Raw genomic sequence first — 26,817 nt, forward strand, 5'->3', positions numbered from 1 at the left:
CCAAGCCCTACACTGGCTCGTATCCTCGGCCGATACCTCTATGGTTCTTCCTTTCTGACCGGTAACTTGTTATCCACTCAACGCTCAAAAACAAAATGAGATGTTCTGCTCCTTCCGCGGACTCTGCATCCAGTCAGCGAAAGGGAATAGTCACATCAGGCAACCAACACTCGTCATATGAACTGCGGCTTTTCGAATTGCAGAGCAGCCGCACCTGCTTCAGCGTCATACGAGGGTATAGCCTCGTTGCCTGCACGACTCATGACTGTGTCGCGCTTCACCCGCAAGCTGCCTCTGTCACCGCGGATCACATGGCCAGTGTTGACCTTGTCTTGGATCATCTCATCCAAAAGCTTTGTCATCTCATCCACGGTTCTCCTGGTACCAGGCGCGTTGCTAGCGCTCGTGACTCTTGCCACGTTGATCGATGACTCGGCGGCAGGCCCCTTGTTGTCAGTCACTTCTTCGACTTCCGTGTCAGCTGGTCGAACGGAAGTGGGGTGCTTTGACAATCGGGAGAAGTTTTGTACTTCAGGAGGCGGCGAACTAGGCGGTGATATCTGGTTGACAGCACTGACAGGCCCACTGGCACTGCGGAAGAGTTCTGGTCGACTCATGCTGCGGAATGGTGTGCGTGTCTCCCTTTTGTCCGGAGATGCCGTGGGGCTTTGTCTGAATGCTGGGTGTTGAGACATAGCCCCAGAGGTATCGAGCACATCGCGTTTTCTGGCTGCGTTTCTGAGTGCGTGCACCATACGAGTCTGATCTTCAAGCTTTTGCTTAAGTCGTTCGATCTCATGGTCCTTCTCCTTGATAACGGCATCTGCGTTCTGCCCATCTCGAGAAGGTACACGGCTGGCAAGAGGTGATCTTGCGCTGCTCGCTTTGCTGTAAGAGTTGTTGCGAGTCTGCAACAAACGCTTCTCCAGAGTCGCAATGTATCTATCCTTGTCTGCGAGATCGGCTTGCAAAGCACTGATTTGGCGAGCCGAGGAGGCGCTCCCGGGGTTCAAGGCGTCCTCGTCAGCTGCCATCTCCTCATCATCGTTCTCGTCTTCTGATGCCGAAGCCAGTTCGATTTGCGAGGTCCGTGCTATGGGAAGCATGCCCGCTATGGTGGAGCCCGATTGGATGCGACTCGATGCGGTCTGACTCCCGCTACTTCCTGGTCTCCGGCTCCTCGGTCGTTCCAAGGTGCTCTGTGTGCTCGTTCGCTGGAGGATTGGCATGCTCGAACTGGCGTTAGAGAAGCGGCCCGAGTTCACCCCTAGCGACTTGGAACTCAGAATCAGTCGGTTCAGATGGGCGATGCGCTCTTTCAGGGCAGTCCTGGCGAGCTGCATCTCCAGCATTTGCTCTTCGTGGCGTTCGGCACTCTCGCGTTCTCGTTCTCTCCAGCGCTCCTCTTCGATCTCTACTTTCTCGGCCTTCTCGGCCTCATTCTTGATTTTGCTTTGTTCTTCCAGTTGGCCCCTTAATTCGATAATCTCGAGCTTGTACCTATCCAGCAAAGCTCGACTTCGTGGATCTGCGCCATCGGAAGGATTGGACTCGTTCCGTTTCGCATGGCTGACAAGGTTGTTTTTAGCTCTGCTTGCGAACTTGAGTGTGTTTAAGGTTTCGGTCGTGTGCGAGGAGGTTGCGGCAGCGCTGCTCGAAGCTGAAGACAGCTGCACGGTGCAAAGGATGGAGACCAGAGAGTTCCCAGAAAGAGCGGGTTGTAGAAGACGGGTGAGCTTGCTATCTCTGTAGGGAAGATGCTTTTGATCTTTGTCGGCGATTTCCTTGTCGCCGGACAGACGAGCGATAACAGTACCTAGCGTTAGCAAGGACTTGTTGATGTGACCTCCTTCGGTGCGGCGCTCCTTGCTCTCTGCTGCTTTTTCGGAACCAGCAAGATCGATCAGGGATAGGGTCGACACCAGGACGCTGCCCGGTAGCAGCTTGTCCCGCCTCGTGTCGCCGACAGGGCCCGCAGAGCGTTCACGCGACTCGACGACAATTTGCACGACAGCGTGAGAGCGTGAAGAGCGGGCATTGAACTGGGTACCTGCCACACGCCTCTGCTGGTCACCTCGCGCGATGACTCTGAGTAGCTGGTTAGGGCTTTGTACGATCTCTTCCTTCAAGGGTGTCGCATAAACACCACGTCGGGGGTCTTCTCGCAGCTTGATTTCTTCGTTTGAGTCCGGATTCAGCAGATCGTAGATCTTCTCGTTGTAGATTTCGAGATAACTGACACGCAACAAAAACTCGCGAGCTGGGTTTTGGCGAATATATGAGAAGATATCGGTGATGGCGAGCGGGATAACACCAGGAGACATGGCAGTACCCTGCATCGAGAATGTTTTACCAGTACCCGTCATTCCGTAGGCAAATACAGTGCCATGGTAGCCTTCCATGACACGGCGCACCAAACGTTTGGCGGCAGATTCGTATACTCGGGCATTTTGATCGTGTGGTGAGAATACATTGTCTGTGGCGGAAAGGATTAGCATAAGTTGACATTGGCAATTGAGTTGGGATGACGCACCATAGCGATACTCTCCACTTTCGTAGCTGATGAGGGAGCGCCGTCCATCGACCAGCCATTCTCCGTCGGGTTGGGTGTCTGCTGCAGCGTCGGGGCGCACACGGACGCTGACGGTGATGTTTCCCTTTGCCTCTTTATCCTTGTCGGCATTGGATGCTTCGAGCATGGTACTGTCGGCCACGGGGGTGTTGGGGGTAAGAGGGGTAGCCGGGGAGACGGGAGCCGAGGACGAGCGACTCCCGGGCGGAGAGGGAATGCTCAGCAAGCTCTCGCTCTTGGACGTGCGGACGGCGCTAACGACGGTGGTGCTGAGCGAGGCAGTAGAGGTTTTGGAGCGCAGATTGCGAAGAGACGGCTTGGATTGTGGTTTGCGCAGTCCGCTATGGGGTTGGGCAACGGTCAAGGGTAGGCGCGGTACGGCAGAAGAATGGGAGTTAAGCAGTCGAGGACTCGAGGCCTGCGAGGAGCTTCTCGGGCTGGACGAAGGCAGTTGCGCAAGGGGGCTGGCTGAGCCAATGCCACTGGCAGGGGGCCGCGAGAAGGCTTCGATGCTGACGGCTTTGCGCAAGTTGGGCGTCGGCACTCGCGACGGCGACGGCGACGGCGAGGATGCCTGGGTGCGCAGGGTAGGGATAGATGGCGACGAGGTGATGGAGCGAGGGATGGCGGTCGCTGCAGGCGGCCTTTGTCGTGGTGAAACAACAACAGCTGCATATGCGCGCTCCCGCTCCTTGTCCGACGCTGCTTCTCCAGCCGGGTCGGCTCCGCGAGGCCTCGTCATAGCTGGCAACGGCGGCAGCGGAATCGATGGCGGCGGGTGCGCCTGCGGGCTGAGGAACTGTTGGTTTTGGTAGTGATGCTGCTGTTGTTGTAGAGATGGTGGATCCGGGCGAGGATACAGGTAGTGCTGCGTCTGCGAGTGCCGTTGTGCTTTCTGCTCCTGGTCGAGCTTCAAAAGCAGCTGCACTCCTCCTCCTCCTGACATGGTGCGCGACCGAGTGCCCCTGCAGCACTCCTGTGTCTAGACCGTTGGTAGATTCACACTCGTGAGCAACAACAACAACAACGCTCACAGCACATGGCATGCATCCAACAACGGGCTTTCTGCGTGGGAATCAACTCGCGAGAAGAAACACCACACACGTCTCCGATCATCTATAAGGTCTTACGCCCTCTCCCTTGGGTTATCAAACAACCTCATTCCTTCCCGTCCTGGCCCATCAAACCCTTACTCACTACCACCTTGACTTTGCCATGGTCGAGCCTTATGTGCAATCTGAGCAACCCGCGACCCATGCGCCAACCATAAAGAGCCATGCTCCACACAGGAACAGGCAATGATCTGCAGCCCTCCAATGATTTTCTCTCGACATATGAATTGTGTCGACAGAGACCGGGGCGAACCTGCGAAGTCATCCTGCGCGACTACATTCCGTTCCGCCGACAGCTCATCCCACTCTTGCCATTGGCTTCCCCATCACATCTCGTGCACTCCTGTCTGACTCTATGTTGCTTGCTCGAGTCATCTCTCAACCAACTCACAAAGGTACTTGTAATGGTCCTCCGTACTCACCCGTTGCCGAAAATGGCTGCGTGTCCGGGTATTGTACCGTGCGGTGGGCGTTCATCCAAGCGTTCATCGTCTGTAGCCGTGCCGCCCGAACTGCTCTGAGATCATAAGTCTTAACCTTCGTGGCCATCTTTTGCGCAACCGCACTTCTTGCCGCCTGTCAGGCAGAACTTCCTCGGCTTCCGAGTACGAGGAGCTTCCATGTTGTGGTAGCTTTCGACCCAGCTTCGACATATCTGTCATGATGCCCACCGCAAACTTTGCGCTGGGCGTGGGCCAGCATTCCTTTCTCCACTGAGTATTTGGATTCATGAACTCTACGCGATTCTGTCACGCTCGGTGCCGCAATAAGGCAATACGCGGCTGATCAATAAGATTCATATTGACCTGCAAACATGCCCTGCGCTTATGGTTCACGAGCTGAAGCCGGCGAGTGTTAGAGTTACCGTACAGCCTATAATCGATTTTATGAGCGATAAGGCTATGAATCCAAGCTTGAGATTCTACGTTGCTATCATTGAACGAAGAATAATCGAGGAGTGCTCCGCTCAAACAGTTTCACCGTCGCGGCTGTGCGTGGCTGATATACTGCCACCAACGAGGCACTCGGTCTATATGTGACGGCGTCCAAGCATCGAAAGTAAGGCACGTCGATCTTCCAATAGACAGGCCATCACCCCTGCTAGGCATTTTCATTACAAGCAGTACATAGCTTACAGCTAATCACAGCGAATTTGCTAGCGTCCTCGTAATTCGTAGCCATTAGTTGTGTATAGTCAATTACCTTGTCCAATAGAGAGGCTCTGAAGAGCAAGTACTCCGAGCTGAAAAGAACGCCTGAAGAGATCACAAGTATTTGTTGCTATTAATAGTGTCCTTCGATATCATGGACCTACGTCGAGGTCCTATGCAGCATCCCTACTAGAGCGATCGACAACCATAAGAAATCAAAATCGCAAGACAACTTCAGGATCCATCCTCCCCGTGTGCAAAGGGTTGTAACGTATATACCTATCAGAACGCACAATGTTCTCGAGGACTGGATCATATCCATCGAGACGCAGTGTTTTCTAGACTCTCTTTGGATCCATCCTTGATCCAGAAATCATTGTGCCTTCTGAACAAGGGATATTCCTCGAACCACCTGAAGTGGCTGACAGCGCCCGTTCCGACCACCTCATGCTCCGGAGTTGAGCAAACGCAGAGCTTCGAACGCACGGCGGCTTTTTTCTTGTCCATTCTCAGCTTCTGGCAATAGGAGATGAACTTATCAAGAGTCGAAAAGTCGTGTGCCGCATCGGTCTTGCTTTTCTTACAATGATGTCTTCGCCAGATATTGGCGCAGATCTTGCACAACAACGGATACTGCTCTGAGCATTCGAAAATCCCGACCAAGGCAGTACCAGTCACCTCATCCTCTGCTGTAGAGCACACGCAGAGGTTCTTGGTGGCTCTTGCTGTGGCATCCTTCTTTGACGCCTCGTGGGTAGCCATGTGAGTGTCTATAAAGTCTTGAAGAACTTCCCAGGTGTAGATCTTCCTGGTTCTGTTGCCCGAGAACTGCGTCAGGCACTGGTTGCATATGACGTCTTTATCGTCGACCTCATCCGGAAAGAAGTCTTCTGGTAACGACCGCATCAGGGTGGTCTCTGCTGTTGCTGGACATGCAACACACGATCCTTTGTCTCTTCTGGCCTTGTTTGATTCCACCTTTGCTATCCGTTCGATAGTCTCCGACACGAATTCTGTCCAGAGATCCTCGCATTCCTCGGTGCTCATGTCCTTGGTGATAGATCTGGCCCAGTCACAGTCCCCACTCCAACCTCTCCATCTCTGAGAACACCTCGAACAGGTCACGTGGCTGCTGTCGTTGAGGAATGCACCTTCGTCGCCGCAGCTCTCACAGGAACCTTTGCCATCAAGAGATAGGTTGCGGTCTGTCCAGTGGCGGTCTTCCATCTTGGTATCGAAGTAGTCAATGGCGTCTCGTAGATCCTCATGAGGATGATTGTGGTAGGCGTGTTTCCATGAGCACTTGCACAATGTGCACATGTACACCTGTTTCCCTTCCAGAGTGTAGACCAGTGAGGTGGCCGTTGCCTTGCTCTTTGTACTATCCTTCTGCTGACATCCTTTGCCAATCATAGCACAAGGAGGGCTTGTCCCCTTTTTCCTACCCTATGTAAGTTCATGGGCGCGGTCGTTTTCCGTACTCCACAAAGAGATGAGCTTCCGAAGAGTCGAGAGGTCATAGGCAATGTCGTGACAACAAAGGAGCATCGCCTCACTCAAACATACCCATGTGCGTGTGCCGGTGGAGGCTTTGACTTCCGGGGCCATGTATCGTAGCGGTCTTCCCGCCTCCCCGGGTGCAACAGATCTGTAACGTTTGTGGCTGTGAAGACATACAGGGACTTCGAGAGACGGGACAGGGTCCGTCAACATATGTCGGCTCTCTTTGGGCATGTTGCTATCCCGAAGGTGATCGTGTGATCCTATAGTGAGTTCGCCGCTCTATATATTTGTAGGAGGAGCATAGAAGTTGACGATTGTGCCACACAAGCGAGTCTCGGACTATCTTTTGGCTGGCGACGTCTAGCATATTGGAAGACCCTTCATTACATATGAATGTACCTGTTCATGATGACAGCGGTTTCGATAATATTTGCCAAGGTCAGCGTCAGGGTCGAGATTTCTGACGGAAAGCATGTGCCGCGACTGCCAGTCACACTTCAAGGAAGGAGCAAAAAAATAATTTGTATCAATAAATCATCAGTAATTGGATATTCGTAGCTATGTCTAGCTTGCCAAACCCTTTTACAGGGTGGTTCGTCTATTCAAGTATTATCACATATGCGCCTTCCCTGCGCCGAGAGGTGATGTCTTTTTTTGTTTCAGCACATCCAAGGCTGTGGTATCAAAAGCTTTTTTTTTTTTTTCCTTCAACAGGACAACAACCCAAATCATGGAAAGAAAAGGGTCTAGCAGCACTCGCCGCCTGACTTGAGGCTGGTGGCACCGTTGGTGGTGGGGTTTGATACACCGTCAACACCCTCGGGGCCACTGGCCATGTTCTCAGCGGTCTTCTTGCCGGCGGGCTGAACACCATCCTTGACGTCGTCGTTGATGACAGACTTGCTGGCAGAGTTGGAAGCGTTGTTCTCGACCTGGGTGTTGTTCTTGGTGTATCTGAAGCAAAGGTACAATTAGCATGTGTGGTGGAAGAACGGATGTAGTACTTTCGCGGCAAGCCAGCTCACAATCCGAGCCCAACATCAACGAGATAGCGTCCAGGACACCATCCCATCATTGCCAGTGGAATTTGCGAGATTGGCCCACTGAATCTGTACTTTGGGCTTAACGTACCCGGTATCACTGGAATCCACAAAGGCCTCGAGGCCCTTGCCCTGGCGGGGGTAGGACTTCATAATCTCCTTGTGCTTCTTGAGAGCGGCATTCATCTCGCTAGCCTCAACGTCGTTGAGGAAGACACATGAGCCGAGAGGGCTGGGAACAGCAGCACGAAGCTTGCCATCACGGGTCTAAGAAAAAATCGTTGTTAGTCGAGAAATTTTTTCAAGGATACAAAAACATCAGCTTACCTTGAGGATGGCCTTGGTGGCCTTGTCGAGGATGTCCTCGGTGAAGTGATCATCGTCCATGGAAAGACCGACACGAGAGAAGAGGTTGAGAAGTCTCTTATGCTCCTCGTCGCTGAGGATGCCTCTGATGTTGGCAAGAGTGGCCGAGTAAGCCATGTCGATGGAGATGGCGTGACCGTGACGAAGAGGCGGGTCGGGGATCAGCTCGTGAAGAGGAGACCAGCTTTAATCATGTCAGTACAGTGGTGATGGATGAGATCTAGAATTGACTTACGTGTGACCGTAAGCAATGACTCTGTCAAGACCAATCTCGTGAAGGTTGGGGGTCTCAAGCTTCAACATCTCGTGGATACCGCCGCGGTTGATCTTGTCGGCAGCGTCGCGGACCTCCTGGGGAGCACCCTCACGGCGACCGAAGCCGGTCTCAATGAGCTGCTCACCGTACTTGTCGAGCAAGTTGAAGGTATCGAGGTGGGCACAGGTGGAGATCTTGATCAACTCTGCGAAACCGTTGCGGATCTGGGCATCGGGAAGAGAGCGGAGGAAGGTGAAGTCAAGGAAAGTGTTCATGGGAGCATGGTAGGCACCAAGACGGTTCTTGTAGTTGTCGTAGTTGACACCGACCTTGATCGAGACGGAAGCGTCAATGAGACCAATAACGGTGGTGGGAACACGGATGAAGTTGGTGTTTCTGCGGTAAGCAGCACAAGCGAATCTGTAAACGGTTAGTAACGTGTTCAATGGCAGGAATTGACCGCTTAGGAGATATTGGCCAGAGTGCCTTATAGATCTATGGCGGTGGATCATTGTGTGTGTATTACCCGGCAACGTCGGTGACCAATCCACCACCAACGACCAGGACGGGCTCCTTGCGGTAGACACCGAACTTGTTCATCGAGTCAACGATGCTCAAGAGGGTGTCAATGGACTTGGCCTTCTCGCCAATCATGGTCTTGTGGATGGAAAGCTCGAGCTTGTAGTGGTCGAAGTACTTCTGGATCTCGTCTCCGTAGACATCGAAGATGTTGGCGTCCATGACAGCCAGGACTCTGCCCCAACGCTGGTAGCAGTCGGCGAGCTGGCTGTTCTTGGGGCTGAAGACACCGTCAAGGAACTCGAAGTCATATTCGATCTTCTCGTAACCCGAGACGTGGAAACCAGCCTTGGTCTCCTGGACGGTAGCGTTCATGTCAGACATAGTTGCGGTGTTGTGTGCGTGTTGAACAAACGCAGAGGAAAAGTTGAGAAGAGGATGAGGGTTGATGAGAGTGGAAGAAGGAAGGTGAGGAGGTGCAAATGGCCGAGGAAGAGGGGGGTTTTCATATATCCTCGCCAACCACGAGATCGGCAGGTATCGTGGAGCACGGCACTGAAAGCTCGAGTGCATCACGTCAATAACCTCTGAGCAGACTGACGCTAATTCAGATCCAGGTACGAAGACTGCAGGCGAATCGCTCCGATGCACCTCTGCCACGACGGGCGTGCGTCCAAGGTCAGCCCCGTTTGGCCGGCTCGAAACTAGCACCACGAACTTGCACCGCCGCTTGCGCCCGTCGAAGTCGGAAACATGTCAGTGTCTGCAACACGCAAGCCTCGCGGGCTTTCTGCTGCCATGGATTTGGATCCCAGCGGCCATGGCAAACGTCCAATGAGCATCATCGACTAGCAGCTCAGCTGCCGTGTTAGGATAGGCCCGTGGGGTTCATGTCGTGGGAATGAGATCCGCCTAAACCATGTTCAGTTTAGTGACCCACCACAGATCTGATGAGTTCCTGACATCAGGCTTTTAGACTCGGAGCTTTTCTTGAGACATTTTCTGGGGTTGCCGTCTTGCGGCTTAAAATGTCGTCGTCGAAGCACCCATCATGACAAGCGCATATCAGCCTGGCTCGTGAATTGGATCAATTTGGCAGCAGATACAGAGTGCTCGCGCGAAGCTGCAGGGCCGAAGTGGATCTCTAGATACCAGATAAGTGCTGCCAGCGAGGTCGAGCTGTTTGAAATTAAAACGATCATGCTTGGGCTTGTGTTGATGCGGGGCTCAGGTGAGGGGCAGATCTGGCTTTTGCGTCAGTGCTTCCTCCTTCGGTGACGCTTGCATGATGATTGGACTCTCCCGTTTGAGAGTCTAGCAGAGTCTTGCAGCATTACCCCTCCTCTTAGCTCGTTGAACCGCGTCGTCGCGAGAAATGTCCTGTGGCTCATCAACAGATAGTGGGGCTCGTCGCGTCACCCCAATAGCTCAGCTCTTGGAGCTCCTGCCACGTAGTGCTTCGCTTGGAATCCGAGTGAATTGGAACCATTCGTTTTGTGCAATTGCTCTGGAAACTCATCCGCTCGATACTGGAAACTCGTTATTCTTCAAGACACCACAAGAAACACTACAATGGCAGAATTTGATCAGAAAAAGGCCTACGCCCAGCAGGAGGAAGTTTTCTTCGACGACGGCCGTGAACTCGAGCTCCTGCACTTTGTCTACGGCAAGGCAGACATCGAAGACATCCGCGGCAATCCTCAGAAGGTCCTGGCCGCCATTGATGAGTTCGCAAGGACGAAGAAATACCTCATGAATGTGGGAGAGGACAAGGGCAAGATTGTCACCAACTTGATCTCAGAAGTCAAGCCCGAGACCATGGTACGATGCATTCAAGACCAGTCAAGAAACCAACAGAAAACTTACCGCAGACACAGGTCGAGTTGGGAGGCTACATTGGTTACTCCTGCATTCTTTACGCCGACGCCGTGCGCAAGGCTGGTGGTAAGCGTTACTTCAGTCTTGAGAGAGACCCTGTCTTTGGTGCAGTCATCGCCTCGTTGGTTGACTTGGCTGGTCTGAGTGATCTGGTCAAGGTCATCATTGGTTCCAGCGCTGTTTCGATCAAGAGACTGCACACCGAGGGCACCCTCAAGCACGTCGACATGATGTTCCTCGACCACTACAAGCCCGCCTACAAGACCGACCTGAAGCTTTGCGAAGAACTGAAGATTGTGACTCCCGGAACCGTCCTGGCGGCCGACAACGTCATTGCACCCGGCAACCCACCATACCTCGAGTATGTCCGCAGCAGTGTTGCTGAGAAGCGCAAGGCCGCGGAGGCCTCCTCGGACGAGAGCAACCCCGACGCCAGATTCGGAGACAGAACCGCCAAACAGTACGCCAACAGACAGACGGAGGAGAAGTTGCAACAGTCCAAGGGTAACCCCAACCTGGTCTACGAGAGCAAGCTCATCAACAGCTACGAGCCCTCAGGCGTGCCGGTAAGTTACAAACTGGTCCGCAAATCTAGGAGAGAAGCACTGACAGAATCGCAGGACGGCGTCGAAATCACTCGTTGCACTGGCGAAGAGTCCCCTTAGAGGAAGCCCGTGCTTCATAGCAACCGATCACACGGGAGCAGAGCCTCTGGGGGGCGACCACGACGATTTAATGTATATACGCGCCATACGTCCTAGCATATGAGTCTGGTAGAGAGGGAGGATGTGAATGAAACGGATCATATAGAACTGGCTCAGCGGACTACAAGAGATACCCGAGTGTGTCATGAGTAAAAAGTTGTTTGCTCTTCAAAGAAATCTTCACATGCGAACTTGCACAAGCTTCGGTATGCAGAGATGTGAAATTGTGCAAAGCAAGCTGAGCTGAGCTCAAGCTCGAGCTGGAGCTTTACTGAAATTTTTCCCACAGCAGAGCTTCCCCTCCCTCCCTGTGCTTGTTGAACTGCCGTTTCTCTTGTCTTCCATGCTCTCCCAACGATCGAGCCCTTTGGCGCCTCGGTTGTCTTCTTGAAGGAAGCACTGACGCGATCGTACTCAACTATTTGCAACCAAGATTCCGTGTATCGTCTCACTATCAATTAGGCTTCAGCCGCATCTCGCGCGATTTCCGAGGTGTTCAGATCGTCAATGACGTCTGAGAACTAGTGGAAAGCATGTGAAAACGGGGGGAGCTATCCACCGAGCTATCGCGAAGCTATCGTGATCAACAAACATGGCTTGCATGGGTGGTCAAATGCCATGATCCAGTCGTGACAAGGACACGCAGGCTCCATCCTCTCGCGACTGCTTGGAGCTCCTTCGTCGAGGCGTCTCTCGCTCCTTTCCCTCACGCAGCCACCATGCTTACTGCTGAGTCGTCACGCTTTGCCCATGCGCTGCAGAACGTAAAGTTGATTGCTCTGAGCTTCTTCTTCCTGCCATTGGATACCTTTGTCCTCTTTTTCAGCTATGCGATCCGCATCCTCGTCGCCTTTCCAGCGACCTCACACCGCGCCCGAGTGCGATCAACGTACACGCGCTACTTCGAGCCCCGCACCGTCTTGGTGACTGGTGTTGGCATGACCAAGGGCCTCGTCCTCGCTCGCCTATTCTTTATTGCTGGTCACAATGTTATCGGCGCTGATTTCGAGCCGCCATTCTTGCCAATCACTTGCGGGCACGTGTCACGCTCGATAAAGGCTTTTCACCGTCTCGCGAAGCCTGATGGCACCAGAGAAGGCTCGTCTAGGTACTGTCAAAGTATTCTGGACATTGTCCGAAAGGAAAAGGTCGACTTGTGGGTCAGCTGTTCCGGTGTCGCGAGCGCTGTTGAGGATGGCCAAGCCAAGGAGATGATCGAGCTGCTCACAAAGTGCAAAGCAGTGCAGTACAATGTAGCCACTACACAGAAGCTGCATGAAAAGCACTCTTTCACCGAGTACACAAAGTCTCTCGGCCTCACGGTTCCAGAGACTCATACCATTACCTCCAAAACTGCCGCTCTACGAGTCCTCGAGGATGTGCGACCTTCGGGCAAGAAGTTCATCATGAAGTTCATCGGAACCGATGATTCTGTTCGAGGTGACATGACCTTGTTGCCCTTTGACTCGGTATCTGCAACAAAAGCACACATCTCTCGCCTTCATATTTCTGAGAGCCGCCCGTGGATTCTCCAGCAGTTCATTGATGGCCCCGAGTACTGCACTCACGCCTTGGTCGTTCGTGGCGAAGTCAAGGCTTTCACTGCTTGTCCTTCTGCCGAGCTGTTGATGCATTACGAAGCACTTCCCCCAGATTCCTCTCTGAGCCGCAACATGCTGCGCTTCACACAGGAGTATGCAGCAAGCGACCCCGAGAACTTCACAGGCCATCTTTCTTTCGACTTCTTGGTGGACCGAAAGGATGCTGAGCGTGCACAGAGAGACCCCAACATGGTCGTCACGCTGTACCCGATCGAGTGCAATCCTCGTGCGCACACCGCCGTTGCTTTGTTCAACAGCACACCAGAAATGATTGAGAAGGGATATATGTCTGTTCTCGAAGAGCCCACGACACCCGTGAAGGAAGGAAGCAATGGAGCTTCCTACACACCGCCCGTATATCCCCACCAACCCGGCAAGTACTACTGGATCGGTCACGACCTGACAACCTGTGTCATACTACCCACCCTTTCACTCCTCAAGATCCACGGCAACAGCTTTGGCGAGGCTTTTGAACACTTCGGTACCTTCCTTGAGCATCTGTTCTTCTGGAGAGACGGCACTTACGAGATCTGGGACCCACTTCCAGCTTGGTGGCTGTATCACGTCTACTGGCCGTTCCAGTTCGCTAAGAGCTTACTCACAGATTTCAAGTGGAGTCGAATCAACGTTAGCACCACAAAGATGTTTGGCTGTTGATGGGACATAAGAGGAGGAGTAATCTAGTTGATGATGATATACACGAGACATGGAGTACGCTAGCTCATGCTGCTGCGAAGACCCACGAATGAGGAATGCAGCGGACACAGTTGAGTCCAACGATGCCAAGATACAGTCATAGAGGTAGGTTGAGATACACCAATATTTGAGCTCATAGATCAATCGTTAGTGGTTGTGTAGAACATTTCGTATATTGGACAGTACTCGATCATAAGCGATTTGTTTCTCAAATTCCAGTTGAAGCAACCATTTCGCACATGACTCGTGCAGTGCATCAAGCTGCGGATGTATCTAACCGGAGCTACGGATATACGAATTGACCTAACGCCGCCAATTACATTGTCAGCTATGACATACTCGAGGATAATAGATATATTATACTTCTTCTGCCTCGACTCGGCTCTTGTTCTGCTACGTCGAACCAGATCCTGTCGTTTTCCCAACTACCATCATCCAACCTGTTGCCAAAATGTCCGAAGCAATGATGCACCATGCTGGTACGTAACGCTCGGACTGCGAACAGTCCCAAGCCAAAGAACTGACCTAATCTTTCTACGATAGGCTTCAAGTTCACTCCTACAATTCACAATGACACTTACGACTTCATCTCGACCAAATCTCAAAACTTGAAAGGAAAGCGTGTGTTCCTGACGGGCGCCTCCAAGGGCATCGGCAAGGAAACGGCTCTCTCCCTTGCTCGTGCAGGTGCCTCTAGCATCGCACTGGGTGCTCGCAGCTCTCTCTCACAGCTAGCAATAGATGTGGAGAAGGCAGCCAAGGAAGCCGGCCACGATGCTCCCAAGGTCATCAGCATTGAGCTGGACGTAACCAATGTATCGAGCACCGAGGAAGCAGCCAAGACCGTGAAGCGCGAGTTTGGTGGTCTGGACGTACTGTTCAACAACGCTGGATACCTCGAAGACTTCAAGAAGATGGGCGAGAGTGACCCTGACGAATGGTGGAAGACTCAGGAAGTCAACATCAAAGGTCCCTACCTGGTAGCTCGTGCTTTCATTCCCGTTCTGCTCGACACCAAAGATGGCGACAAGACTATCATCAACACCAGCTCTATCGGTGCCCACGTCATTATGCCTGGCGCTTCTTCATACCAGACTACCAAGCTCGCACTTCTCAGGCTTGGCGAATTTATCCAAGCAGAATATGCCGATCAGGACATTCTCTGTTTTGGAATCCATCCCGGTGGAGTGATGACCGAATTAGCCAGCAGAATGCCCAAGGAGAGCCATCATGTGCTCTGTGATCAACCGCAGTTGGCTGCTGATACTGTTGCTTGGCTCATCAACGAGAAGAGAGACTGGCTGGCTGGTAGATACGTCAGCGTGACTTGGGACATGAAGGAGTTCTTGGACAAGAAGGATGAGATCGTCAAGAAGGATTTGCTGAAGGTCCGCATGATTGTGGATTAGGTTCAACTTTTATAGAGTACTCTTTTGGTACAACTACAAACACACGAGTAATGGATGAACACGAACACATCAGACACAATATCATAAAAACGTGCTCTTTTCATGGAATTGTTTGGTGGAGTCCGTCATAAGATTTTCTAAGACCATTTGATGTGGGCATGGTCGAAACGACCAAGATTTTGGTGCCACCCTGGCGATGTTGTGCCTTTTTTTCTTCCATATGTGTATCCTTGTTGGAGAGTTAACTGGAACAGCACACAGTACATAGGTAGAGATATCATAAACAAGTATTTCAATTCGTGTCTGAGTTTTGTACTCTGTATTGCAATGTCCTGCAAGTCGAAGGACCTCAGATTGTGATACTCGTGAAGAAGCTACAGAGATGTAGCAGTAAAAGTCTTTAAATCGCCATCGACGGACCACATCTGTCAGCAAGAACTACATTCCACCGTAGCATACACATAAGTACTCGATGAAGTTATGAGGCAGAAAATAGGTCAGAAAGTCGGGTTGTGCAGTTGATATTGGAGTACTAGTCTTTGGGATGCTTGTCAGGGGTACAACCCTGGCATACAGATGAGCCAGGTGTGTTCAAGATGTCCAGATATGTCCGCGCTTACTTTGCATCATGAAACCAAAGCAATCATATGGATACGCGATGAGGGAAATAAACATTGCAGTATGTATATGCACATCACAAAGGGACGCCGCCCGGTTCGCTATCAGTACTGGGAGATGGGGGAGCAGGAGCTGGAGGAACAGGAGCAGGCGCCGGTCCATCGTTCCACCTATCCGGTCCAGTACCCCAGGCGCCCTTGATTATCCCCAAGGGAGTCCACATTGCTGACCAGTCGTGCATCTCAGGCATCCGAATAGCATCCAGGCCAAAACGATGAATCTCATCATGCCACAATTGATTCGAAAACATCTTGTTGACGTGCGCTTGAGGGACTGGTGTGATACGTTCGAGAGAGCCGATGTCGACGGCATCCATAGCTCTTGGTTTGACACCGACGTTGCCTTTATCGAAGATCCATCTGTCCCATTTGTCAGCCCACCAGAGCCCCAGCGGGCCAATGTGCTGTTGTGTCCAAAGGGACGTAACATCCTGGGGCATGTTCCAATAGCATATTCCGAGGGGATTCCCCCGCCAAAGGTATGATGACATGGCATGCCCAGTCTCGTTGCAACGGTCACCGCCGAAAAAGGGCTCGTAGACCTGACTATGCTTTGGCATACCAGAGGTCTTGATCAAACCTATATCGAAGTAGGCACCACAGATCGCATGCGTGAGTTCATGAATCAGTGTGTCCACGAACAAAATTGTGCTGCGTGCGAAGGCCGACTCCTCTTCGATGTTGATCCTGTCCTCCAGAGGTATTGAAGCAAGGTGTTGTGTGTCGTTGACAAACCTAGCTAATCCAGTGCGTGTTGGATCAGCATCAACGTACATTCGCACTGCGTCAACGTAGCCTCGGCTCATCAAAATGACACTCGATCGAGTTCTAGAAGAGAAATTAGTTGATTACAACCGAAGCCAGAATAGACCAGCACGTACCCAGGCCCTCTTGCGCCGTCACAAACCATGCCGTTGCCATCAAGTCCCGGCCTCGTAAGCCCAAAAGCAAAGTGTGTATCTATCATTATTTCCATATCCACCAAACCCCATGCCATATAGCTGCGCACATCCAAGAGTTTCTTGTATGTGTCTGCTTGTGCATTCACATCAAGTGGCGGGCTCGGTACAAAGCGAGGGCATCTACCGATGTGTGGAAGGTTCACATACGGCATTTGATCGCTGGGAACCATCAGTCCAGCGAAAAAGCGTAGAGTTTCGGGGTCGTCGAGAATGGCGGAAGCTAAACGCATCGCGGGTTCCATGAGACTGTATTCGCCGCGCTGAAGCCCCTGCCACATATCTTCTCTGAGGAGAGGATGGATTGGCCCGTGACCCGTAGCTGCAGTAAGGCGGCCTTCAGGCATTTGACCCTGTCCAAATCCACCATAAGCTGTACTATTGATAAAGCCAGCCGCTGAGAAAACTTGAAGTCCCCATTTCTCTAGCAGAGGATGCCAATCTGAAACTCGACTGGGCGGACCGACTTTTAGTTCTCCTCTAACGATGGGATCTATCGAAGCAAGCTGCGAGTATTGGCCTCGTAAGCGAGGATGTATTTCGAATCGATTCGCGACGCAATTTAGTCGTGCAACATAGTTCTCTGTGTTGAAGCCATGAGGGACCACTGGTGGCGGATCCGGGATACCATAAGGCGACATGTTTAGGAGGCGAGTCAACTCGAACAAAGCTATGAAAGTTTGTGTTGCTGCTTGATCTACAGAAAGAGATATCGAGTTTCGCTTGATCGATAAAGTCCAGCCGGATTCGGAAGCGGAAGCCACAAAGAACGTTACTTCAACTTTGTAGACGATGCCAGAGATCGCCTGCCTAGTTCCTTTGTTCGCTTTGTATCATCATAATCCCGCGACTTGAGTAACAAGTAACGCGTTGCCGATGGTTTTCACAAAACACTGCGGTGAGCCGATGCCAGAGGTATGGCTGTACGTGTTCCGAATGCGACGGCATAGTTGTTCATGTCGTCTAGCCATCCTTGGGGTATGGTCGCAACAAAGGATTGTCGTATGCCGAGACGCCTCTCTTTGTTGCGGAACGTCAGCCAGAACAATTCGCCAGAAATTGTTCGTCCCTGAATACCTGGAGTAGCATGTTTGGTCTTCAATGGAGTCAAAAGTCTTAGATCCACACCAGATGACTGGTCCAGCAGTCCAGATCTGGATCGTGTCGCTTTCGAATAGCTTCCGGGACAAGGGTGCATGTATTTTCGTAGGACTCAGCGGATGCGGTGACTGTGGCGCAATTCCCGTCATTCTGTGCCACCGAGACAAGCTTTGAAGAAGGACAGTAAAAGCTCAGCTTGCGGTTTGGATATCCTGCTCTCCATCTTCTTCAACTCCGAACAAGACTTTGAGCCAAAGACTGCAACCCTTGCAACCGGTGACGAGCTCTCCGTAGCGCGACTCATTCTCGAGTTCATCTTCCGTAATGATGAAGCCGCGATCCTGGCCACATCTACATCCTCTCCACCATTCACCAGTCTTGTCATCGTAGTCCAAGTCGTCCAGATCTACAATATCAAGTCCGGTGTGGAAGATCTTGTCGCCGCCCTTGTTGCGCGCATGCTGCAAACGTAGTTCGCGATCATAATCAACTTTGGCCGTGGGCTCGGACAAAGTTTTGTATGCGACCGTGATGGAATCCACGCTTCGGGCTGTGTCTCCAGTCTGCGCCTTGTCCGGATGATGTTCGAGCAGAGCTTTTCGGTACGCCTGCTTGATGTCTTGAGCAGTCAGGCTTCCATCGAACTGGCGGTGACCCAGCCCCAACGCTTCGTAATGGTTTGCCATGCATAGAAACAGACCAGTTCCTCCCGGTGCAAACAGCTTTTGTCGCAGTCGTTAGGGTTTGGGAGCAAGACTTTTTCCGTCGCCAACTTGCCAAGCAAATACTGTTGCCCCGCCCTGGGTCGGAAAAGGCAAGGCGTTCCTGGATCGTCCAACGCTACAACGTCAATCGGCAGACCATGCCGCCGTCACACGCCGGCTGAACTGCAGCGTCATCGAAGCAGTGCGAGAACGTGGATGAACCTTGCCGTCGCACAGCAGATCGTGCATGCAGCATGCCTTGCAACCTGTTCTACTATATCGAAGTGCTGTTTGCCATATAACGAGACCATTCGCTAAACATGTCAGGAGGACACTGTCCATATATAGCTCCACCAGACTATGAGAAAAACCATTGACGCGAATACGATCCTTACCGTCACGCTACCATATGATCGTCCTCTTGACATCCTTCTCGTAGGTACGTCGCGTTCCGCTTTGCCCGACTGGGGTTGAGTGTCTAGCCACGACATCCTTTGGCGGACAGCGGCGGCCCAACAAAGGCTGTTCTGCCTTCCGGTCGATACTTGGCCGCGCGGATCCGAGATTTTCTCAACTCTGTTGACCGAGCCCTCCAGGCGATGATGGCGTACCTGCAGTGGCTGGGCGTCATGGTGCTATTTTCGGCGCCCTTTCACCACCCACACCATGCACTAACCCATTATTTCCCCACAAGAGACTTCACGCTCTGTGGCGGAAGCACGGCAGGATCGATGCAAATCGTATGCTTTTCTATGTTGTCGTCACAGAGGCCCACAAGGTACAAAAGAGCTCGGTTCCGTCTTCAGCTCAATTCGCATTTTCTTCCTCTCTCCAAACATACTTCTTCCGTAGGATATTCATCGACATGAGATCCGCTATTCTTTCCCTCGTAGGAGGTGCCTCGACCGTTCTGGCTGCTGCCCGTGGTTTCAACTATGGCTCGCAAGGCAACACTCTCGAGACTTTCGAAGCTCAATTCCGCACCGCACAAGGTCTTGACACCACCAGCGGCTGGGGTTCTGCTCGTCTCTACACCATGATCCAAGAGGGCACTGCCAACACTGTTATCAGCGCTATTCCCGCTGCCATTGCTACCAACACAACTCTTCTCCTTGGTCTCTGGGCATCATCAACCCAGGATGTTTTCAACAACGAGCTCACTGCTCTCAAGAACGCCATTGACCAGTACGGATCTGCTTTCTCCGACCTCGTTGTTGGTATCTCGGTCGGCAGCGAGGATCTTTACCGTGACTCGCCCACTGGTATCCTCTCCAACGCTGGCACTGGCCAGTCACCTGACATCCTCGTTGACTACATCGGTCAAGTCAAGTCTGCCATTTCCGGAACTGTTCTCTCCAGCAAGCCTGTAGGCCACGTCGATACTTGGCAGACTTACACCAACTCGTCGAACGCTGCTGTTGTCGCTGCTGCTGACTTCCTTGGTCTCGACGAGTACCCTTACTACGAGAACACCAACGAGAACTCGGTTGCCAACGCCAACACTCTTTTCTTCAATGCTTACAACGCCGTCGCTGGTGTTGCCAACGGCAAGCCCATCTGGATCACTGAGACTGGCTGGCCCACTACCGGCCCCACTGAGAACCTGGCTGTTCCCAGCGTTGACAACGCCGAGGCTTACTGGAAGTCTATTGCTTGCGAGTTGATCAGCCGTAACATCCCCACCTGGTGGTACATCCTCCAGGACTCTGCTACCCCTAGCTTCGGTATCGTTGCCTCTGGTGAGCAACCCAAGTACGACCTCTCATGCCCCAGCGTTGCCACCAGCAGCTCTGCGGCCCCTACCAGCTCGGTCGCTAGCGCCACCATGCCTACATCTGCCGCTGCCAGCACCACTCTTGCCATCAGCAACGCTGTTCCCTCTGCCGGTTACGCCTCATCCGAAGCCTCTAGCCAGGGTGCCGTCTCATCCGCCGCTTCGTCAGTTGCCTCGATCGCCCCCTCGGTCTCTTCCGCTGTCTCGTCTGCCTCGTCGGCTGCCAGCTCCGTGATTGCATCCATCGCTCCCTCTGCCTCCTCGGTTGCTTCTTCTGCTGCCGGAACCACCGTTGTGCCCGTTACCACCAAGGCCGCTACCTCTGTTGCTGAGGACGGCGAGACTGTCACCATCTTCTCTACCACTTTGATCACCGTCACCAACTGCGGTTCGACTGTCTCGGACTGCACCAGCACCGGCATGACCACTGTCATCTCTGCTAAGCCCAGCGTCACTTCTGCCGCTGCTTCGACTGTCGTTCCCAGTGGTACTCCTGCTGCATCAGGCTGTCCTGCCGACATCAACGGTGCTTACCAGTACCCCCACTTGATCGTTCCCGTCGATGCCTCCAACCCTAACAAGGCCTACGGTACTCAGTACAACGGCACCATCAACTCCAAGGTCTCTACTATCTTCAACTTCGACATCCCTGCCTCGTACGCTGGCAAGACCTGCTCGACCGTCTTCCTCTTCCCCCAGCTTGACCAGCTCGAGACCTCCAGCTACTCCTTCAACGACAAGGGTGGTTTCACCATCGCTGTTCTTAACGGTGTGGCTGACGAGTCTACCACCTACGCCAACGCCCCCGCTGTTGCCAAGCAGGTCGGCTCAGTTGACGCCCTCAAGCGTGGTTCTTCCTACACTCTCAGCCACGACGCTTGCCCCGCTGGCACCAGAGTTTCCTTCGAGGTCACCGCGACTGGAGGCCTTGATTTGAACTACTTCCAGGACTACAATCCTTCGCCTCTCGGCCTCTACGTTCGCGCCTGTTAAGCGTGTGTATCACGTTTGATATGTACCAGACGCAAACCCTTGTTGTTGGACATTTTTCTCATGTTTTACGTCCAGCATAACGAAAGATCAAAAGCACGCACACTTATAATGTAATCACTTCATTATGTGGCATGTTTTACGAAGCATTACCACCATCTGTACATTTAAATACAATTTCTCAAAGAAATATATCAATTTAGACCCCTATGTTGACCACCCATCTGCACACTCTGCACGAAATCTGTGATGAACTTGACCAACATCTAATGCATACACGAATCCACTGATAGCAGAACTTGGTGACGATTCAATACATGTTCCTTGCAAAATGTTTTCAGGTTGTTGTAGGTCTAATATACTAGAAAAGGAAGTCGCGCTAGTGTCAAGCGAGCAGCTTCGCCGAAGCCTCCTGCCCACTTCCATTGCTTGTATGCTTGGAACCTCGAGATATCTCTGCCAAACAACCAATTCTCGAACCAATACGTAGAAGTGATTATTCTGTTCCTCCAAGACACTTCCGCAACTTGTTGCACCCATGCCTAAACGCCCGGCTAGGACTCCAAGGGCCGATGCCCAGAACAAGACCAAGTCGAAGCTGCGCCAAGATGTCGAGGCCCTTGTTCGCGACCACTTTATGCTCATCAACGACAGCCCCGACCGTATCCACGAAGCAGTGGCTTCAAACGTCCAATCGACTACTGTCACAGCTTTCTCGCATAAGGTTGTAGACCCTCCCGTGTGCTGAGGTTTGCAATCCTAGTCCCCTTGACTCCTTTCTCCTACGAAAGCACAAAGTGTAATGCTCGCTATAAAAAGGCACAGAGATTTCTAGACTCGGACAATGTCCAAAGAGAGCCCATGAGACGCCGCATCTCTATGGATGCGACTCGACTCTCGAGAACCCTGTGCATTTCTGGAGCTGGACGCGTTACGAACCTTTGCACATAGGAAGGACGGAATACCCGACTTCTTGCGAGATCAGCTCAATGAAGACAAAGTCGATCTCGATGCACTTACAGCAAGAGTCAGCGTCGACCTACAACTGCAGCCTACCAGGGGTAGACGTGGCACATACCTACATCTCGGCAGACTACGAGTCCTCGTCCAGACGAAAATCGCTCTTCCCGCTACTACAGTCTCTGGCGTTCGGAGGACAAACCGCAACCCTGGAAGAAAGGGGGCCCTCTACGGTGGCAAAAGCGCCCAATGGAAGGGGATTCCCACCCGGACCTCCCGTCACAAACAAGGCCTGACTGGCGAGAAAGACTTGCAAATCTACCAGACAATGGAGGACATGAATCTAGAGCCGATTACAGTAAACTTCTGGCTGGCAAAAGATGACGACGAGGATCCTATGGAGGTGTACACCATCGTGGAGACGCTATTGACCAGTAGATTTGGTCTTTACACGGACAAAGTCGGAGCACTGAAGAAGGACCTTGCAAACCTCCCTTCCTATGGCATTTTCCAGTGTCACCAAGAGTTCGTGCCCTCAAACGAACAGTTAACCATCAACTCGGTCGCAGGGGAGCTCATCGACAAAGCATCCGCTCTCGCCAATCTTCGTGATTACGAGTATGAGAGGCGCAAGGTCAACACCGGTCCAAGGCCTCAGGACCATGAAGACAGATACCAGCAGAGGGCGGCGGTGCCTGTGGCTGATGGCGATCCCTGCCCCGTCGAAGGCTGTGGTCGACCCCTCATGCCTGAGAAGCGGCGCTTCCATCGGGCAACCAACCAATGGATATGTCAAACATGCAGCTGACGAGCCGACCAAAATGGCGATGTGCTTCGGCCAGTGTTGAGGCCAAAAGCAGTAACATCCGAAGAAGACAAGGCGAGTGCCGGAATGGAGGAAAGACAGACGGACCTGGGTTCGTAACGGCTGCAGGCTATACGATTTGGCTCCTAGGGGGATGAGTTCTGATAAGGGTACATCTGACACTGCGGGCGCGAAGGTATAAGTTTCCAGTCGATCAACGGCCTGATGAGATATAGCAAAAATATGCATAGAAGACATGCATCCGGAGTGGTGGAGGAGCCTGAACCGCTTCATACCATCGCGTTGAGGAAGCCGGTCAGGGGCCAAGCCGGCCACTCCATTCGAATAATCACAAACGCCCACCAAAATAAGGTGATCGATTCCGCACCCCGACTATAGCAGAACCACGCCTGTAATTGAGATTACTCGCTCTTTTGCACTTGAATCTTCGGGACCAACAGTGGCAGCATCTGACTCCCAGAACAGTTTGCCAGGTAGCTTGCTTACAAGGGTTTTGTCCTTGTTGAGTTCGATTGAGAGCATCTGACCATACGCACCCCTTCGTTTGTCGGCCTTTGTGTATGGTTTGAATGGTGTACCGATACGACGAATGTCGACGTGCGGATTCCATGCAAAGAGGGCAGCCACCTCTACAAATCTGACAGCATTTTGAGGGGCCCCTTTGAGGCCTCCATGACCCCAAGTTGCATTCCAGTTATCGACCGGAAGGTCTTCGGGAAACCTGTTGAGGATGTCGCAAAGGATGGTACAGAGAGCAATAGCATCGTCCTTGGTCGGACAAATGTGCAGTTCGAGACATCCATCATCCGGGATAGGATAAGGGCCGTGCCCAACAAACACTTTGTTTCTCGTGATCCGTTCCCTTGCTCCACGGGGATTGAGTCTGTATGGGACTATAGTATGGCTGCCTGGTCGTGACAAGTCCTGTGGAGTCGCCCACCAGACGGGGAAGGTGTCATCGCCGCGAGTGATGTTACGGGTTTCGATTTGGATGATCTGCCAGTCACGTCCTTGATTTTCAAACTCAGACACATGAAGTAGACGTCCGGGGGTCGGTGTATAGTCAGATACTGCTCCTGAGCGTAAGCTCATGCCGCACTTGTTGACTAGAACGTCGAGATTGCGCGAATTCCTGCCATCAGTGGAGTTGGAGCCTTCGGGTGTGTTCTCCTGTGACCCTCCCTTCTTAGCGTGTGCGATAAGGCCGTCCATGAGCTTCTTCCTCTTCTGGCCTGTTGGGGATGCACGGCGTTTCTTGCGGCCTGCTGGAGGGTCCTTCTTTGTACGCCGTTTTGAAGACTGTGTTTGTACTGATGTTTCTTCTTCCTCGTTGATCCTTGAGCGCCTGAATGGTCGTGGAGGAGGCTCGTAATCGTCCGACTCGATAGCATTGTCGTCTGACTGGATGGGGTCTTGAATGTAATCACCCTCCTCGTCGTCACTGTCAAGGATGGTAGTATGACGGAGCATCGTGATGATGTCTGATGTGCGGTGAACTGGCAAATGAAGCTTCAATGGGGTTTTGTCTGACTATGCTGGTATTGAGAACACAGGAGAGTTTGTAATCTGGTTGGGCTCGTCAATGTGGAAAGCCGTATCAGGCGGCCGCTCCTTCTCCCACTGCTCTTTCCACAACCCACTTCGTTCATCAGCCCCGCGCACGCAAGCATCTGAGCGTTCCTAATTATGGTCGTGAGTGATGTCAGATGATAAATCAGGCACAAGTGGCTGTAGTCAGATTCAAAAACATGCAGCGTTCAACAAATGAGTTTACAGAGCATTTTCCTGGTGTCGGATTTTGATACGTGTGGAGGTTTGCACAGAGTGCAAGGGCTTCACGCCAAAGACGTGGAGGAGTATGTGAGAGCGTATATACCTAGTACGATGCATATATTCTTGTAGTAGGAACAAGCCAAGAAGTAAAATTCTAGGAGAAATGAATCAAATCTAGTATTGTTGAGTAGCTAGAGGATAAATTTAGTGGTTGTAAAGATATTACAAATTGAACGTCGCGGTATCAAAGTGGCCAGCTTCTACGTCTGACCGGCTTCCTCATGTGTGACGGTAGTCACTGAACCATCACTCCCTACTCGATGTACAAGCTATACTTTCGAAGGTCTAGTATCCTCTGTAAAGGTCTTGTGTTGTCAAGTTGTTGGAGGCTTGAAACCCTACAAAAGATACAGTTGCGCTGAGGCTTGAAATCCTACGAAAGATACAGTTGCGCTAATATCAAGCAATTGGCTTCTTGTCAATTCTTTTTGATTGTACTCAGAACCTCGAGATATCTCTGCCAAACAACCAGTTCACAAACCAATATGTAGGGATAAGTATCCTGTTCCTCCAAGAAACCGACTTTGCGAGGTACGCTCCCCTCCAGATCAACCAAGCGACTCTTCCACTCACGTCTCCGCCCGAAGATTGCATTATAGCATTCCAGTTTCCCACATATGCCATTACTCCCAAGTCCTTGTAGGTGAAGGCATTGCTGTCGATGGTATCGCGGTTGAGCTGTTTGGCCAGCCATCGAGCTTTCTGGTTTGCAACTTGAGCTGTAGCAGGGTACGCCGAGTTCTCCATGATCGCACAGTCGCCCAGGGCGTAGACGTCGTTGATTATTGCTCTGCCGTTGACCTTTCCGCCGACTTTTGCTTGGTCAGAGGGTTGCATGATCACGCGTAGGCGGTCATTTGTCATGATACCACCGCTGCGTGGGTGAGTGGAGATGTTCCAACTCTTTGCATCCGAGGGTGTTTCGACTGCAGCACTGGAAATGGGTATGGTGTAGGGTTTGGCGAGCGACTTTGAGATGAATGGGTTCATCATCAAGCCTGTGCTCCAGACCACCATGCCGACGCCTACTTCGCCTTCTTCCTGAAGCTCTAGAGTGTAGCAGCTCGTGTCGTCCTTGACTACTTGATCACCGTCTGCTTCTTGTAGTTTCTTGGGTGAGCCTCTGCGTAGTGATTTGACGTGGTGAGAAGTCTTTACGTCGATGCCTTCGCGGGTGAAGCGCTCAATGGCGTATCTGGCGAGTTTGTCGTCGAACATGCTGAGGACTTTCTCGGCCACATCGTACACAGAAATCTTGTAGTACTGCATGAGGTCTGGATAGATCTTGGCCATGTCTTCGGCGATGAGATCGTGGAGTTCGGCAGAGAACTCGATACCAGTGGGACCGCCTCCGACAACAGCAAATCTAAGCAGCTGTCTCTTCATTTCTTCGCTAGTGGTTGGGAGAGAAGCCGTCTCAAAGCCTGTAATATGATCAGTGATACGAACAAAAGATTGTTTTCCGTGAGGATCTTACAGGAAAGCATTCTGTTACGGATCTTTCTGGCATCACCAACATCTTTGAGGAAGTATGCGTTCTCCTTGACACCAGGTGTTCCAAAAGTCTGAGAATAACATCCCACAGCTACAACCAACTTATCGTAGTTCATCTCAAACATTTTACCCTTCTTCGGCTCAGCACCTTTCTCCTGCTCCAGTTGATTTGCATTCTGATCCTCGCGGCCATCAGCCGTCAAAGCCATGGCTTGCCATGGATTCTCAACAGCCTCCTCGACTCTCAACGTCTTGGTCACAAAGTCCACGGAATCAGCCCAACCTTGGAAGAATTCTACCTTTGTGCGACGAGAGCGAACGGGCTCGAGAGCCGTGCGGAACTCGAGCGTACCTGTTGAGGTTGAGGCGAGTAGAGGGGTAAAGACAAAGTAGGAGCGAGGCGATACAACGACAACTTGATATTTCTTGGGGTCAAGGTCACGGGCAAGTGTATAGCCAGCCCAGCCTGCGGTAAAGGTGAGATAGAGCACAAGTGATGGATACTAGCAGCAAGAAAACTCACCAGAGCCTAGTACGACAACCCGTTCTCGATCTAGGTTCGTGTTAAGGCAATTCGTTGGATATGGCCAATGTCTAGACATGATTACACACCTCCTTTGCTGCTTTCAATGCTCCTTGTGAAGAACCGCGTTTGTATTGTTGAAGTCAGTTGACCAGCATTGGTCGTTCTT

General features: G+C 52.0%; 11 protein-coding genes across 11 annotated transcripts; 4 read left to right on the plus strand and 7 right to left on the minus strand.

Moving 5' to 3' along the window:
• Nucleotides 1-242: 242 nt before the first annotated feature.
• Nucleotides 243-3,350, minus strand: M436DRAFT_9395 (kinesin-domain-containing protein; the record flags this gene model as incomplete). Its single annotated transcript, XM_013574461.1, has 3 exons — nt 243-431; nt 492-2,476; nt 2,534-3,350. Coding segments are annotated over 3 exons (2,991 nt in total), but the record flags the coding sequence as incomplete, so codon positions are not given.
• Nucleotides 3,351-4,714: 1,364 nt separating this feature from the next.
• Nucleotides 4,715-6,443, minus strand: M436DRAFT_61415 (uncharacterized protein; the record flags this gene model as incomplete). Its single annotated transcript, XM_013574863.1, has 5 exons — nt 4,715-4,785; nt 4,821-4,940; nt 5,000-5,021; nt 5,322-6,281; nt 6,402-6,443. 5 exons carry the CDS (start codon nt 6,441-6,443, stop codon nt 4,715-4,717), a joined length of 1,215 nt encoding a protein of 404 aa, XP_013430317.1.
• Nucleotides 6,444-7,084: 641 nt separating this feature from the next.
• On the minus strand, nt 7,085-8,903 carry M436DRAFT_79397 (2-epi-5-epi-valiolone synthase-like protein; the record flags this gene model as incomplete). The annotated part of the gene is made up of 5 exons (XM_013575048.1): nt 7,085-7,292; nt 7,470-7,645; nt 7,706-7,928; nt 7,980-8,420; nt 8,527-8,903. 5 exons carry the CDS (start codon nt 8,901-8,903, stop codon nt 7,085-7,087), a joined length of 1,425 nt encoding a protein of 474 aa, XP_013430502.1.
• A 1,188-nt stretch (nt 8,904-10,091) lies between these two features.
• M436DRAFT_70524 (uncharacterized protein) lies at nt 10,092-13,359 on the plus strand (the record flags this gene model as incomplete). The annotated part of the gene is made up of 5 exons (XM_013574956.1): nt 10,092-10,340; nt 10,397-10,963; nt 11,018-11,052; nt 11,676-11,743; nt 11,816-13,359. The coding sequence occupies 5 exons, from the start codon at nt 10,092-10,094 to the stop codon at nt 13,357-13,359; spliced, it is 2,463 nt and encodes an 820-aa protein (XP_013430410.1).
• Nucleotides 13,360-13,849: 490 nt separating this feature from the next.
• M436DRAFT_79400 (NAD-P-binding protein) lies at nt 13,850-14,807 on the plus strand (the record flags this gene model as incomplete). Its single annotated transcript, XM_013575049.1, has 2 exons — nt 13,850-13,877; nt 13,942-14,807. 2 exons carry the CDS (start codon nt 13,850-13,852, stop codon nt 14,805-14,807), a joined length of 894 nt encoding a protein of 297 aa, XP_013430503.1.
• Nucleotides 14,808-15,501: 694 nt separating this feature from the next.
• Nucleotides 15,502-17,084, minus strand: M436DRAFT_79401 (uncharacterized protein; the record flags this gene model as incomplete). The annotated part of the gene is made up of 2 exons (XM_013575050.1): nt 15,502-16,312; nt 16,366-17,084. The coding sequence occupies 2 exons, from the start codon at nt 17,082-17,084 to the stop codon at nt 15,502-15,504; spliced, it is 1,530 nt and encodes a 509-aa protein (XP_013430504.1).
• Nucleotides 17,085-17,735: 651 nt separating this feature from the next.
• M436DRAFT_39405 (uncharacterized protein) lies at nt 17,736-18,230 on the minus strand (the record flags this gene model as incomplete). The annotated part of the gene is made up of 1 exon (XM_013574543.1): nt 17,736-18,230. The coding sequence occupies one exon, from the start codon at nt 18,228-18,230 to the stop codon at nt 17,736-17,738; it is 495 nt and encodes a 164-aa protein (XP_013429997.1).
• An 883-nt stretch (nt 18,231-19,113) lies between these two features.
• On the plus strand, nt 19,114-21,015 carry M436DRAFT_39891 (glycoside hydrolase; the record flags this gene model as incomplete). The annotated part of the gene is made up of 2 exons (XM_013574635.1): nt 19,114-20,169; nt 20,356-21,015. 2 exons carry the CDS (start codon nt 19,114-19,116, stop codon nt 21,013-21,015), a joined length of 1,716 nt encoding a protein of 571 aa, XP_013430089.1.
• A 535-nt stretch (nt 21,016-21,550) lies between these two features.
• On the plus strand, nt 21,551-22,780 carry M436DRAFT_79404 (uncharacterized protein; the record flags this gene model as incomplete). Its single annotated transcript, XM_013575051.1, has 2 exons — nt 21,551-21,753; nt 21,964-22,780. 2 exons carry the CDS (start codon nt 21,551-21,553, stop codon nt 22,778-22,780), a joined length of 1,020 nt encoding a protein of 339 aa, XP_013430505.1.
• Nucleotides 22,781-23,199: 419 nt separating this feature from the next.
• On the minus strand, nt 23,200-24,268 carry M436DRAFT_61423 (uncharacterized protein; the record flags this gene model as incomplete). The annotated part of the gene is made up of 2 exons (XM_013574864.1): nt 23,200-23,223; nt 23,285-24,268. 2 exons carry the CDS (start codon nt 24,266-24,268, stop codon nt 23,200-23,202), a joined length of 1,008 nt encoding a protein of 335 aa, XP_013430318.1.
• Nucleotides 24,269-25,069: 801 nt separating this feature from the next.
• On the minus strand, nt 25,070-26,727 carry M436DRAFT_40007 (FAD/NAD(P)-binding domain-containing protein; the record flags this gene model as incomplete). Its single annotated transcript, XM_013574656.1, has 3 exons — nt 25,070-26,055; nt 26,109-26,591; nt 26,649-26,727. The coding sequence occupies 3 exons, from the start codon at nt 26,725-26,727 to the stop codon at nt 25,070-25,072; spliced, it is 1,548 nt and encodes a 515-aa protein (XP_013430110.1).
• Between the last annotated feature and the right edge of the window lie 90 nt (nt 26,728-26,817).

This window comes from Aureobasidium namibiae (assembly GCF_000721765.1).
Source record: "Aureobasidium namibiae CBS 147.97 unplaced genomic scaffold scaffold_3, whole genome shotgun sequence".
NCBI classification, from domain to species: domain Eukaryota; kingdom Fungi; phylum Ascomycota; class Dothideomycetes; order Dothideales; family Saccotheciaceae; genus Aureobasidium; species Aureobasidium namibiae.